General features: G+C 44.3%; 1 protein-coding gene across 6 annotated transcripts in view; it reads left to right on the top strand.

The window, feature by feature from the left end:
• The window catches only part of LOC135880300 (transducin-like enhancer protein 1), a 114,406-nt gene that overhangs the window by 51,147 nt on the left and 47,305 nt on the right, over positions 1-15,954 (top strand). For 5 of the 6 annotated variants that reach the window (XM_065406555.1, XM_065406552.1, XM_065406554.1 and 2 more), the window contains 3 exons: positions 5,068-5,184; positions 13,773-13,826; positions 15,598-15,750. In XM_065406555.1, the coding sequence (XP_065262627.1) occupies positions 5,068-5,184; positions 13,773-13,826; positions 15,598-15,750 (324 nt within the window). The remainder of the gene's footprint in view (positions 1-5,067; positions 5,185-13,772; positions 13,827-15,597; positions 15,751-15,954) is intronic. The other variant, XM_065406551.1, reaches the window with a different exon arrangement.

Below are 15,954 nucleotides of genomic sequence, written 5' to 3'. Positions count from 1 at the left end.
TAGACTTCGCATTCTTAATCCCTGGTAAATTGGGTTCTTAGCATGAAAGGAAGGATTATCCTCAATTAAGTGTCTAGTCTACTGAAATTAAGACAAAACAAAAATTGGTGTCATGCTGTTTTTTTTCTTAGTGAGTCAACCAGATATTTTTTGACACAAATCAGTTAACACTGTAGATTTCAATCCAAAATGAAAAGTTTACTATTATCTATAAAATCTGTATTATTTCTATAGGGAAAACAATAATTCTAACATTTCAAAATTAGTCATTTGTAGAATGGTAAGGCTACCTTTTTTATTTCATTTGTTATATTTAAATTAGCCATAAAAGAGAGAGACAAGAACTGATTAGATCTCTATAGAAATATCAGCTGCATGAGGGTGTTGTGAAGCTGCTGCTCTTCAATGCTATCAGTCCTATATTATGCCATTTAGGGCACTAATCATGTGGGAAATATAGACAGTACTTGACCTGACATAATGGGAGAATCTTCTCAGTTTGCTGTTCTAATTGGTAACTGTTCTCTGAACCTTCAAGTCACTTCTGTTGGCAGGAGGCACGCCGAGCCCTGGGTAAAAAAATTTGATATAGTCATCTGTGTCCCAGTTTTTTGTTTACTGTCATTTGTGTCATTCCAGTATTTCATAAAGTGCTAGTAACATGAGTGGAAAATGGAGACCCTTTCATACCACCTGATGGAATTCCATACAACTGACACTCAGAAGGAGTAGTTTGCAATAGCAAGCATACATACATAAAAAAATACTTTCATAAATTGTGGTAGAAGTTTTGAAGCTTGCTCTTAAACCTTTAAATATTTTAATGTACTATTTTCATTTCTTGCCCAGACTAATCATTGAATTTACCCAGTCTAAATTGATTGTTTTCAGGACTGCTGTTAATGTAACTATTTTTTTTTTGAATAGTTAGTAAAATCTAATTTTTTAAAATAAATCCCTTTATTGTCTACTGTGATTTTATGCAACCCAGAACAGTGTTGGCATAATCTGTGAATGAACACCCAAACCATCCAAGATCTCAAACTCTAGGATGTTGGACATGTCATGTTAATTGATCCTGCTCACATTCCTACATCATAGGCTTCAGTGCTTGTCAGGGAAATTACTGGAATGCCTATTGAAGTAGCTTCTCATGGATATTTTTATTCCAGAATAAGGGCTGGTCTGCACTTAAATGTTGCGGCAGCATGAAGTGAAGGCACTACTTATGACAACGGGAGGGCTTCTCCTTTCAGAGTAGGTACTTCATCTCCACATGCTGCTGTCTACACAGGGGTTAGGTTGTTTAACTATGTCGGTTAGGGGATCTGGATTTTTCACATTCCTGAGTGACATAGTTATACTGATGTAAGTTTATAGTGTAGACCTGGGCGAAGAGACTCTCGTTCTGGGTTAAGAGTTTCCATTTGAGGAACTATTGAGGAATAGCCATTCCAGTCACTTTTCTCTTTTTCCTCAGTCTGGAAAACTGGAGAGGGATGGAAGGGGCTGAAAAATCATGAGTAGATTTCCTGATGTCGCAAGTCGGTGTGGCAAAACGTTTTGTTTTTTTTTAATTTTTATTTAAGAATAACCTTGAAAAAGATTGCCAATAAGTTTAGTCTCTCAGGTCCTTGCTACCCATTAACCATCCCCAATGTGACCCGGCAGGGTAATGAAACTGTATTGGGGGTAGCTCTAACATGCCTTGCCCCTCCCCATTTACACACACACACACACACACACACACACACACACACACACACACACACACAAATTTCAAATGACTCTCTCTCTTCCCCCACTCCTTTGCCCCCAGTAGAAATTTTGGTGAAAACAGTTTCTGCATTTAAGGCCTGATCCAAAGTAAGTGGGGATGTTTGCAATGGATCAAGTCTGCATTTAATACCCAATAAGATAAGTTATTTTTTTCCAAGACCTTTTAAAATAATTATCTTGTCTGCTACACCCCAAACTATATCCAGTCAAAACTGTTAGCTTTTAAAAATATGTTGGAAGTCGCGCATAGCTGACATAAAGAAGGCAAGGTAGCATTTGAAGTGACAGTTAAAAATGGTGATATTAACACTTTATAAATGGGGTACGTTTTGCTGTATTGTTAATGCCCCAGAGCAGTGGTTCTCAACCTTTCCAGACTACTGTACCCCTTTCATGAGTTTGATTTGTCTTGCGTACCCCAGGTTTCACCTCACTTAAAAACTACTTGCTTACAAAATGAGACGTAAAAATACAAATGTGTCACAGCACATTATTACTGAAAAATTGCTTACTTTCTTATTTTTACCATATAAATATAAATCAATTGGAATATAAATATTGTCCTTACATTTCATTGTATAGTATATAGAGCAGGATAAACAAGTTATTGTGTGTATGAATTTTTTGTTTGTACTGACTTCACTAGTGCTTCTTATTTAGTCTGTTGTAAAACTAGTCAAATATCTAGATCAGTGGTTCTGAACCTACAGCCTGGGGCCACTTGCGGCCCAATCAGCACCCATGTGCGGCCATGTGACATCCTCAGTGCCATACAAGTAGTATATATATTGTGTGGTTGCAGCCTACATCACACACAGAGAGCTGCATGTGCAGCCCACGATGTTAAATAGGTTGAGATCCACTGATCTAGATGAGTTGATGTAACCTCTGCGTATCCATTGGGGCACAGGTACAAAAAATAATGGATAAGGACTACTAGTGGTTATTGGGATGGGGAAGTTACATCCCAGAAACTGTGGATCCTTGCCCCTTAATTATTATTCTGTAAACTAATAATTAAATACATATCCTAGGAACTGCTTGTATGTGTGCATGAGTCTGCTTTTGGGGTTTATATAATGCCATGTATACTTTCTGGACTGATAACTAAGTTTTTCTTTATCGTTTTTTAGAATACTGAATTGCACAGAAGTGTGTCAGCATTGTTTGGTATAGACACGTGCGTGTAAACATAGGGTACAATCATATGTGCAGGAACTATGCATTAAAGGGACACTTAATTTAAAAATAAAATAAAACCTATTTCTTATCTCTGTTAATACTTGAATTACTCTCAACATATTTTAGGCACAGATCTTGCAAGCTGCTTGCATGAGTGGAATCTACACCCATGTGGAATAATTTGCAGGATCCCGGTCTTAAAAATACAAATTGCTCTTTCCCTTTTTACAGTTATTTTCTGTGAGTTTGGACAATGAAAACAAATGAAGTCAGTTTTGCATTTTATTATTAGTTTCCCTTTCAGCTTCTCAATCCTGCAATATTTGTGTTGCTTAAAAAATTATTTCTTAGCATTTTTTTGTGGTCAAATTTGAGTTGACTGTGTCTCTTTAAGCTATATCTTCTATTGCAGACATTGGGTGTTCATTTTAAAATACAAATCCATTTTTCATCAGAATTGGATTTTAATATATATTGCTTCCGAAACACTGGCTTCCTTATTCTCTTGTGTGTGTATTTGAAGGAGAAGCTGGGTTAAATTCCGCCTATACTTATCAAGGTAATTAGTTCAGTCATCCAACAAGCCCACCTTTTAGCCACAAAACATTGTGGTAAAGACATTACTGTGAGCTTCTTTATACTGAATTTCATTGGACCCTCCCATATGCTTTGTGTAAAGCCCTCTGGCATTTGTGTAGCTTGAATAGTCATGAATAAAAGAGCTTAGAGGGAGCTTTAAAGTACAGCCTCTGAAGTAGGCAAAAGAGGATTCAAATTGTCTTGTGTACCCTGTTTTGTTTTCTTCCTCTATGTGGTTGAGCATTAATGTTTGAGCACTGCAAAGCTTCGGTTTCAAATGCGGAGTCATTCAATGAGTAGCAAACTGACTATTAGGTTATGTTTATGATATTTTAAGAGTAAATATCTGGCTTTTAATTATACACAAATATTTCCTTCTGGACTCACCACTGTATCTGATTTGGCCTAAAGTAAGTTTTCCTTTAAGTATGTAAATATATATTGGCACCATGCTTCCTTCTTGTGATAATCTTTTTTTAGATGGCTTTTAGAAACCAGGCTTATCAGGTCTTTTTGATAGGAGTTTTTTGCACAACTCATTCAGCATTGTTCATGGCAGTAACACATCACTGAACAAATTGCCCTCTTGCATATGCTAATTCTGTACTTAAAAGAACTCATTGTAACATGTTTTAATGCTTTAGCTGGAGGGGAGATGGGAATCAGAGGCATGTCAAATTGTGTCATGTGACCCCAAAAATATTTAAAATGCCTTTTTTTCTTTGGGTCAACAGTTTGTACTTTTCATAACTGAATGAAAGTAGTCTGTCTCATTTGTAGAAAAGATTAGTCTTTGCTCTTGTCTTTTGTGTGTGTATTGGCCTCAGTTTTTAAGTCCAAGACTGATTAAACAATGTGATAGCTTTAATTTCACACTAATGGTGAATTTTATGTTGGCAGTGAAAATATTTAATCTTTCTGTTTGCAGTAAATTTGTTGAGGGCATCCTTTTGAGGTTACTATCACAGCTAATAAATAAACGAGCACTGGGTAATCTTACTCTGTAGCTAACACCTACTTAATTGTTATTGTTTTAAGAGGTAGTGTTCATAATGGTACATGCAATGGGCAGATCCTCCAAGCTTTATTTGCTTTTGACATTGTAAAAATGAGAAATCCATCCTTAGGTAATAACTTTAAATTTACAATTATAATGTATAAATGCCATTGTATGTTTGTATGTGAATACATATAAAATACTGTATGTTCACGAATAAACAATGTTTCTTCTAAAGTAAAACAATGAGGTCAGTTAAATTGAGTAACCTCACAAATAGTTGCTGACGAGTGAACTAAGTTTCTGATAGGTTGATTTATGCAAAGATTAAGCAAAGAATAAGCAAAATGTAAAATGCATGAATCCCTATAATTATAATTTGCCTTTGAAGACTTTGAGTTGAATTAAATCGAATGAGAGATTGAGACGGTATTACATTTCTAAAATATCTATTGCATCTAGTTTTTTTTCAGGTGTATATGAAGGAATTCGGGAAGGAATTTTTGATTGACTTGTTTTTGTCTTTACAGAGTAATTCTCTGTTGGTATCGGACAGCCTGCGAAACACGGATAAACGCAGGAATGGTCCTGAATATTCCAATGACATCAAAAAAAGAAAGGTGGATGATAAGGATTCCAGCCACTATGTAAGCAAATCTGTTTCAAATAAATTAATCATTTATTTGCAGATGTTTTATGTGTGAGCAGTGAAATAGTTGTTAAAAGCAGGGCAGATTGATTTAAATCAAAGTTATTTAAATCACCCATTTTAATAATTATTTAAATTAGCAAACAGGCAACCTCATTTAAATAATCTATTATAATCTGGTTTTGTATTTATACTTTTTAGTTATTTTCTAAAGAAGGTTAGTTCTTATGTTGATTTGCGACTAAATATAGCTTCACATTAAATTTGGTGTTGGTTTTTGCTAATCAGGAGGATATACCACATTTATTTTTAAGTAGTTATATAGAATAATTTACATTTATTTGGATTCTTAATTTTTCTTTTCTTTTTAATTTTTTATGTTAGAAAATGTGAATGGTGCATTCTTCTTCGAGTGATTGCTCCTGTGTATTCCACAGTAGGTCTGCGTGCTCGCCACGTGCACCGGTGCCAGAAGTTTTTCCCTTAGCAGTACCCTTACTGGGGGAGCACCGCGGCGACCCCTGGAGTGGCGTCTGCATATCGCGCTATAAGGGGAGCCACGGGCTCCCCCCACCCTCAGTTCCTTCTTGCCGCTAGTGAAGGTGGTCGGAACTTTGCGCTCCAGCTCTGCTGCAGCCTTTCTTCCCTAGTGGTACCGTTCGTCGGATCGTTCTCAGTGTTAGCTTGGGCTCGGGGCGTGCCCCGCACCCCAGGCTTCAAGTTGTGCGACTCCTGTTGCCGCTCTATGCCCAGGAGCGACCCTCACGCTGAGTGTCTTCGCTGCCTGGGTGAGACTCATATTAGCGACCGCTGCAAAATCTGTAGGTCGTTCAAACCAAGAACTAAAAAGGAGAGGGACTTCAGACTTCGAGCTCTCCTAATGGAGTCGGCGATAACACCGACGCCGGTGCGCAGATCGGACTCGGCACCGGCCGCCGCGTCGTCGGTACGTAGCGAGGCCCCTTCGACCACTCGGCGCCGCTCTCCCTCCAGGAAGCAAGGGAAGGGCCCGGCCTCGCGGCAACGCCGCGATAAGGACAAGGGGGAGGCTGGTCCCGCGCTGGGCAGCTCTCGGTCCCCCCCCCGGGCGTAAGACTTCCGACTCGTGTAGAGCGGTGCAGCCCGGTGCCGTCGACGCCGGAGGTGGTGCAGGCTGCAAAGGACATTATGTCTTTGCCCGTGCCGAGCTCACAACCGCGTATGGGCCCCAGGTCTCGAGGCAAGCCCCCGTTAGGTGCCCGTCAGACCTCTTCGGCGAGCCGCAGCTCTCGCTCCAGGGATCACTCCCCACACTGCTTGACACGCAGCGACCGCTCATTGGGGGACTCCCGGCCACCGTCAACACTGGCCGAACTCTCCGACCCGTTGTTGAGATGGGAATCGCGGGCCCCCTCTACGTCGCCCGCCAGCGAGCGCAGGCACCGAGAGAAGCGCAGGGAACGCTCCCCGGTCAGGCGTGGGTACCGGAGCCGATCTCGACGCAACAGACGTCGTCGTTTGTGCTCCAGCTCCCACTGATTCCCTCTTCAACATTCTATCTCCCTCGGCTCCGGGCCGCGTGGCCCTGCCGTTACACCAAGGTGTTGCCAATATCACCAGTTCCTTGTGGCAAGCTCCTGCTTCCTTGGCCCCTATCTCCAAGAAGGCTGAAAGGAAGTATTTTGTGCCGGCGAAGGGTCATGAATACCTTTACTCCCACCCAGCACCTAACTCGCTCGTGGTTGAGTCGGTGAACCACAGAGAGCGCCAAGGCCAACCCGCGCCCACCCTTAAGATCAAAGATGCCAAGAGACTCGATTCCTTTGGCGGAAGGATTTATTCGTCAGCTAGTTTTCAGCTGAGAGTAGCCAACCACCAGGCCTTACTCAGCAGGTATGACTTTAACCTGTGGGAGTCTTTTTGCCTAAGTTCGAGCCCCTTCTCCCAGACTGGGATAGGAAGGACTTCAAGGCTCTGGTGGGAAAGGGCCCTACAGCTAAAGCGGCCCTACAGGCGGTGGCGGATGTGGCTGACACGGCGGCTCGCTCCATGGCGTCTGCAATCTCCATGCGCCGGGCATCATGGCTCCTGTTATAGGGTCTATCGACGGAGGCCCCATCCCTGATGCAGGACCTCCCGTTCGATGGCAAGGCGCTCTTTTCGAACCAAATGGATGTCAGGCTGCATGGGATGAAAGACTCCTGCAGACCCTGGGTCTCTACGTCCCTCCGGCAAAGGACAAGGCCAAATCGCTCCCGGCGGCTCAACCGACTAGGGGCAGATATGAGCCCCGTACAGAAGGCCTTGAGACCAGAAACGCCGGTCACAGAGTCAGTCCCACTCTGCCCAGCAGCCTGGTCCCTCTAAGGGCAAGAGGCAGGGAAGGAGGCAGTTTTGACTATTTACAGGGGGGCACTGGGCCTGTTGCCAGGGAGACCCCCCCGACCAATAAAGTTTGTTCTGCAACCAATTGTCTGCCTTCCTCAGGGCATGGTCCCGCATAACGTCGGACCAGTGGGTCCTCAGCACTATTGCTGAGGGATACGTTTTGCAGTTCACTTCACACACCCACCCTCTCCCTCTCCCCCTCCCCCCCCGCCAAGCCACCCGTCCCCCAATGTGGCCCTGGGAGATCCTGAGCAGGTCTGCATCCTGGATCAGGAGGTGGATCGGCTGCTCAGCCTCGGTGCGGTGGAACGCGTCTCAGCACAGTTCCAGAGCAATGGTTTTTACTCCCGATACTTCCTGATCCCCAAGGCGAAAGGGGGTCTCAGACCCATCCTGGACCTGCGCTACCTGAACAGGTTCCTAACCCGTTCTAAGTTCCGCATGGTGTCCCTAACTTCTATTATCCCCACCCTAGACCCGGGAGACTGGTACGCGGCCCTGGACCTCCAGGACGCTTACTTTCATGTCCACATTTTCGAGGGGCACAGACACTTCCTCAGATTCGTGGTGGGGATGGGGCACTACCAGTTTACGGTCCTCCCCTTTGGCCTATCCACAGCCCCCAAGGTTTTCACGAAATGTATGGTAGTGGTGGCGGCATACCTCAGGAAAAAGGGGGTGCAAATCTTCCCCTACCTGGACGACTGGCTCCTCAAGGGCGATTCTCGTCCAGAGGTGGAGTCCCACGTGCAGCTACTCCTGGCCATGTGCAAAAACCTAGGTCTAGTCATGAACGAGGCAAAACCTACTTTAGTGCCCGTCCAGCGCATAGAGTTCATTGGAGCTCTCCTGGACTCCTCCAAGGCCACGGCCTCTCTTCCCCTGGACAGATTCAAGACCCTAAGGGACCTCATTGCCTCGGTCTCCTCGTTCCTGGTGACCACAGCCAGGTCGTGCCTTCGGCTCCTGGGGCACATGGTGGCTTGCACGTACGTGGTCTGCCATGCCAGACTCCGGATGAGGCCCCTCTAACTCTGGCTAGCCTCCCAATTCTCCCAGGCCCGGGATGGCCTGGACAAGGTCCTCACGATCCCGTCCCCGGTATTGACTTCCCTTCAATGGTGGTCCCTCCCGAGCAATATGCTGCAAGGGGTTCCCTTCAGGCCAACCCATCCATAGACCTGATGTCCGATGCTTTGGACCTGGGCTGGGGAGCTCACATGGGAGACGTACAGACCCAGGGTACGAGGTTGACCCCGGACTTGTCCCTGCACATAAATGTCAAGGAACTCGGGGCGATACGTCTGGCGTGCGTGGCTTTTCTCACGCACCTCCGTGGCAGGGTGGTCAGAGTTCTCATGGACAACACCGCCGCCATGTACTATATCAACAAGAAAGGCGGGACTCGTTCCCTAGCCCTCTGCCGGGAAGCCCTGGCCTTCTGGGAGTTCTGTATAGCGGCTGAGAGTGGCTCACCTCCCGGGCGTCCGCAGTACGCAAGCGGATTGCCTCAGCAGGGTCTTCTCCCCCCAGTACGAGTGGTCACTCTACTCGGCGGTCGCCCACCAAATCTTCCTAGAGTGGGGAGCTCCCCAGATCGACCTGTTTGCAACCTGCCAGAACTTGTGTTGCTCACAATTCTGTTCCGGGGAGGGGTGGGGAAGGGCGCGATCTCCGACGCGTTCCTCCTGAGCTGGTCGGGCCAGCTCCTCTATGCCTTCCCCCCATTCCTCCTCATCGCCAAGGTCCTTCAGAAGGTGAAAGTGGACAAGGCGAGGGTCATTCTTATAGCCCCGGTGTGGCCCCGCCAGCACTGGTACGGGCCCCTCCTACGCCTCTTGGCGGCCCCCTCCCCCGAGGGTGCTACCGCTCCACCCGGACTTCCTCTCCCAAGACGGGCAACGCCTCCTCTATCCCAATCTGGCCGCGCTCCACCTGACAGCGTGGCTAGTCCGTGGCTAAACAAGGAGGAGAACATGTGTTCGGAGCAGGTAAGGAGAGTCCTCCTGGAAAGCAGGAAGCTGTCCATGCGTCGGACGTCTGTGGCGAAGTGGTCCAGGTTTGCCAGGTTGGCGAGCGAGCGGGGAGTTTCCCCCTCCGCTGCACCTCTCCAGTTCATCCTAGACTACCTTTTATCCCTTAGGACCCACGGTCTGGCACCGGCCTCAGTCAGGGTGCACCTCGCAGCCATATCGGCTTTTCACCCGCCGGTGCAGGGACACTCGGTCTTCTCCCACCCTATGACCTCCCGCTTCCTGAAGGGCCTCGATCATTCGTTCCGTACGCTAGGCCCCCCGTGCCGCAATGAGACCTCAACGTGGTCTTGTCAGGTCTCACATCTCCCCCCTCCAAACCACTGGCCACGTGTTCCTGGTCGCACCTCTCGTGGAAGGTGGCCTTCCTCGTGGCAATCATGTCTGCCCGACGTGTCTCGGAGCTCAGGGCCTTAACCTCAGAACCCCCCTATATGGTTTTCCATAGGGATAAGGTCCAGCTTCGCCCACACCCGGCGTTCCTCACGAAGGTGGTTTCCACCTTCCACATGGAGCAGAGCATCTTTCTCCCCGTGCTCTGCCCTAAGCCCCACTCCTTTAGCGAGGAACGCTGCCTCCACACGCTCAATGTGCGTAGGGCATTGGCCTTTTACCTGGATAGAACTAAGCCGTTTCGGAGATCCTCTCAACTCTTTATTGCCTCGGCCGAGCAGGCGAGAGGGCAACCTGTCTCTACCCAGCACCTCTCCCGCTGGATTACCTCATGCATACGCACGTGTTATGACCTGGCAGGGATTCCCCCGCCTCCTGTCATTAAGGCCCACTCTACGAGGGCTCAGACCTCATCAGCTGCCTACGCCGCCCATGTCCCCATTCAGGACATGTGTAGGGTGGCCACGTGGGCTTCAGTTCACATGTTTACTTCGCATTACGTGATCGTCTCCCAGTCTAGGGATGACGCCGGGTTCGGCAGGGCGGTACTTTGTCCCGAACCATTGTGAACTGCTACCCACCTCCAACAGATACTGCTTGGAATCACCTACTGTGGAGTACACAGGAGCAATCACTCGAAGAAGAAAGGACAGTTACCTGTTCCGTAACTGGCCTTCTTCGAGGTGTGTTGCTCCTGTCTATTCCACACCCCGCCCTCTGTCGGAGTTGTCCGGCAAGAAGGAACCGAGGGTGGGGGGAGCCTGTGGCTCCCCTTATAGCGCGATATGCAGGCGCCACTCCAGGGGTCGCCACGGTGCTCCCCCAGTACGGGTACTGCTAAGGGAAAAACTTCTGGCACCGGTGCAAGTGGCGAGCACGCACACCTACTGTGGAATAGACAGGAGCAACACGTCTCGAAGAACGCCAGTTACGGAACAGGTAACTGTCCTTTTCTTCTTTATTAAATGATTAATTTTAACATAAGATTTATGTCAAGCTCTATTTTGATGGAATTTCAATGAAAAGAGCACAAAAAATGGGATACTAATTTTTAATTAAACTATCTTAAATATACTGCATACATAATATAAAAGTTTATCAAAAGGTATATCAAAATATGTTTTGCATTTAAAACTATCTGATTTATTAAACAAAGGAAGTATTATCTGTAGTTGGTGAATCTGATTGTTTCTGGTCACCATGTCCTTAAGATTTTAGAACTAGTAGATCTCATAGTCTCAAACCTAGTTTTCATTCATAGATTGGAAGAGGAAAACAAGCTTTCCTGCATTTTCAACTGCCATTAGTTACTTAACTTTGAATGAACTAGTCACTGAACTGAAATAGTTGAATAAACTGAAATGAAGAAAATAATCTCTCTGCACTTTCAAATATGTACAGCTTAATATTATTTTTGCATTTAAATTAAATTATTTTAATACATTATAATAAGTTTAGGCCTCACCATAGGTTGTCATAGTTTCAATTTTAATTGTAAATAGGTTTATTAAAAACAAAAATAAAAACTGATTTAAATTTAAAAAACCCGATTTAAAAAAACACCCTTGTTAAAAGCAGTATTTCAGGTTTTGTATGGTTGTTGCCACATTTATTGATGTTCTCCATATTCAGTCATGCTATATAGTGTAATGACTGAATAGTTTAGCCTAGTCCCAAGATTATTACTGTCATTGGGTTTTAGGGAACGAGCAGTGCCTGCCTTTAGGAGTCAGAAGCCTTCTAGGATTCAGAAGCAAGTTGTTTACCTCTGTTTCCTCCCCTTCTGCAAATTGTAATAGTAGCCACCATTGTAGCTTGAATGTGCCTCAGGGTCCATGAGGGTACATCTACAAGAAAATCCATCCCCCTCCTTAACTTTGGAGCCCGAACCCAAATGTCTACACAGCTATTTTTAGCTACAAGCCCCACAAACTTAAGTCTGTATAGTCTCTGAAACACACTGCCATTGGTTTCTGCTTGCCATGTAACCGAACAAAGCTACCTACTACTTACGCTGGTTGAAATTTCAAAATTTCTATGAAAAGCAATACGCAAAAAAAAAAAAAAAAAAACCCACCAGTAAAATGTTTCCACAACTTGTGTGTTGTCTTTTGACCAGCTTTACTTGCCCCTGAAGTTCCAAAGAACCAACAGCAGAAAGGGTCGTGGATCATATGCACTGGCTGCAATGGCTCAGCATTTCTCCCCTTAACCTTCTTCCAAGATTATGGTAGATAAGCATGGGAGGAGCAGAATTTAATGTAAATTAAATAGAAATAATAGTAATTGGAGAGGGAATGGAGATGTTAGTCACACAGAGAAACAGAGGGGAGGACTGATTTATTTTTGTTAAAAGTGCAATTGTGACACAATTGTACAGTGGCAAGAATGCCCTGGATCTGTGGCTTAGGCACTAGCTGCATTGCTGGTCACTCAGACCCAAGAAAATTAGATTCTATTGTAATTCTCAACATCTGTGGGTATGATTTATCTCCTTCACTTGATCCCAGGTTTTCACCAGATGCTTGTGTTGCTCACAATAGGTTCAGTTCTATTCTCAGTGACACCCTTGTAGTCTCTTTGATTTTGGGGTTGCATCAGAGCAACTGTAAGCAGCTCGGGGCACCTTCCCTCTCCTGTTAACCTAGCCCTGTATTACCACTGCATCTTTGAAACCAAAATCTGTGATTTCTTCCACCATCTTGTATCAATGCTGGGAACTTTTGACAAACTTTCCTATGTACTAAAATCTTTCAACTCACTAGTGTCCAGATGCTACCAGTTTTGGGAGTATTAATAACCTCATTTATTCAAAGGAGAGCATGCTTAAACCATTGTCTGTTTCCTTGGGAATCATATACAATGTGAAACTGTTGATTTTATGGAAAATAAGACAACTTCATCTCTTTTTGGTAGAAGCAGTAGGAATGGAATTGGATTATAAGTAGATAAAATAAATACTTAATTCTTAAAACAGAGTTTAAAATAATTCCACTTGGAACAGGCTTAATATTTAAAGATTTACTAGATTTCCAATTTCACTCACATGGTTGCTGTTTTCCTGCTTTCCTAAAAGCAGCACTTTTAATGACAAGGAGGCATTTGTGTCTAGAAAGCAGAAATAAGTTGGCTAAAGAGAATTGTGGGATTGGAAATAAGACAGTAAATTCAAGATCTTTCCATTTAATTTCTGCTCAAAACTTTTGATATTATGAAGTTTTAAAATGGAAATTGGGATGGTCTCAAACTGGACTCTGGACTTATCCAAGAGAATTACCTTGGATTTAGGAGAATCTTCTGAAACAAGTAGTACACATAGGAAATTTCTTTGAAAATCCTCGCCATTGTGCTTTGCACGTTCAAAGCACTGTGCAAACTGTAACTAATTCTGCAACTCTCCTTTTACAGTTGATAGGACTGAAATATACAGGTTAACAACGAGAGCAGTTAAGGATGTCTTTTTTCCTCAGAGTGTAAACAGTCACCGGACTAGCCATACATCATTTATATTTTATAGTTAAATACAAATATTCTTTCAACTATCACAAATCTAATGTAAAGCTAAAAGGCAAAAAAGCTGTGCTCCTATTTTCATCAAATTTGTATATTTTCCCTATCATTTATAAAAGTGGCGAAGGGCTCTCTGTTGCTAATGGTGTGGCTCTCCTCTTTCTGTCTGTCTAATTCGGGTAGGACAGTGATGTTTGAATATTCAGGTTGTGAATACAGCAGATGCTTAGTCTTTTCCCATGCTTTTCAAGTGTATTAAATGGAATAAACAATTTTTTTCTAGGACAGCGATGGGGACAAGAGTGACGATAACTTGGTTGTGGATGTATCCAATGAGGTAACTTAGTTTTCATTTTTTGCATTTTTAACATTTGCCCAAGCATTGAAGGAAAAATTCACTATTGTCTAAATCAGGGGTCGGCAACCTTTCAGAAGTGGTGTGCCGAGTCTTCATTTATTCACTCTAATTTAAGGTTTTGCGTGCCAGTAATACATTTTAAAGTTTTTAGAAGGTCTCTTTCTATGTCTATAATATATAACTAAACTATTGTTGTATGTAAAGTAAATAAGGTTTTAAAAATGTTTAAGAAGCTTCATTTAAAATTAAATTAAAATGCAGAGCCCCCCGGACCGGTGGCCAGGACCCGGGCAGTGTGAGTGCCACTGAAAATCAGCTCACGTGCCGCCTTCGGCACGCATGCCATAGGTTGCCTACCCCTGGTCTAAATGTATATAAAAATAATGCTTGGGTATTTTCTTTTTACTAATATTAGTAATTAACCTGAAAAACCTTAAAATTTAATGCCTGCTGGCTGCCATATAACAGGACAGAGCAAATTGGGCTGTCTTATCTGCTCCCTCTTGCACTGGTTCATACACATTTCAGCTTTCCCATAAGATGCATTTCAACATTTCACAGCTGCTGTCATGACTGCCTCTGTGTGGTGGGGAAGAGTTGAGATGGGGATGTATGTACAGGACCGGGGTTGATCAGGCAGTGTTTTTAAATCAAAGTGTCTTTGGCAGGGGCGGGGTTGGAACACAAGGTTAAAGCGAACTGAGAGTTGAGAAGCAACTAGAGATGTACACAGAATTTCCTAGGGCGAGTGGCCCTTTAAGAAGACCCTACCAGTCTTCAGGAAAGACAGTCTAGGTAGCTACAGTTCCTGCCAGCAGCACCAAGGTGAAGGGGGCTAGTCCAACTCCCTCATCCCCCTCTTATGTCCTGCAGATACAAGACTTTGGGAGCATAGGATGCCATCAGTCCTCTTCTCTTACTCCGATCTGCCTTCTAGCAGCACTGGGAGGCAGGGCCTTTACCAAGCCATGGTGTACAGATGAGGTCCGCTCTGTCAGCCGTCAGTTTTGTAGCATTGGATGGTGGAAAGCGGGTATCCGAGCAGGGAGCTAGATAACTAGCAACATCCTCAGAAGCCCAGACCACAGCAATATCTGAGCAGACGATACAGAATTGATTAATAGACTTGCTGCTCTCCTGCACCTGATACCACCTGCAGGGGTCCACCTGACCCCTGGGCGAGCAGCAGAGTGTGTGGAGGAACCATTGGAGTCCTGGTGGCTTTGCAACCTCTGCCCAGGGCAGGCACGTGGCGGGGGTGGGAGCAGGGGGCGAGAGGAGGAGTGGGGGAAGGTTTGCTACATAGAGGGGTAATATGGACAGTCTGTACAGAGGAAAGAAAACAATAGATAATGCATACTCTATGGGCCAGGAGCTCAGGGTCATTTTCTTTGAGGGTGGGGATAAGCAAAGTGGGTTATCATAGATTGTAATCTCCTCTTTATATATTTAAGAAAAAATTACCATGTTATTATTTAAAACTCACATGCAAAACTAACTGGATTTGTTTTAATCAGTAGGCTAACTGACCAGATGAAGAGGAGACATTGTCACAGAGAAACAAACAAAAACTAATATTTAAAAAAAAATTATGTATTTAAACTTATCTATTTAAAACCTTCCAGTTTTTCCATGGTGATAATTCCGTGGCAGTGCTTTGTACAAGCCCATGGCCATAAAGTAGTTTTCTGCTGTCCCTCCCCCCCATTTGTATTTGTTTTTTGTTTTATTAGTAGTATTATTATTTTAGGATCCTTCATCGCCACGGGCAAGTCCGGCACACTCACCACGTGAGAATGGCATAGATAAAAACCGCATGCTGAAAAAAGATGCCTCTAGCAGTCCAGCATCTACAGCCTCCTCAGGAAGTTCCACTTCCTTGAAATCCAAAGAAATGAGTTTGGTGAGTATTAAAAGCAGTCTGTAGCCCAGAGGAAATACCTATCTATTTCTCACATGTATGGTCTAACTACTAATTACTGTGCATAGTGGCTTGCTTGTTGGCAGCGGATGTCTGATTTTATACACTTGAAGTTGAAGCACGTTCTTGTTCCCCTAGACCTTTATAATACTATACAACCCTCTTCTTCGCTGATAAAAACTTCTA

This window comes from Emys orbicularis, chromosome 6 (assembly GCF_028017835.1).
Source record: "Emys orbicularis isolate rEmyOrb1 chromosome 6, rEmyOrb1.hap1, whole genome shotgun sequence".
Classification (NCBI taxonomy): Eukaryota; Metazoa; Chordata; order Testudines; family Emydidae; genus Emys; species Emys orbicularis.
The sequence above is the reverse complement of the archived record's forward strand: the minus strand, read 5'-3'. Positions and strand labels throughout refer to the sequence as shown.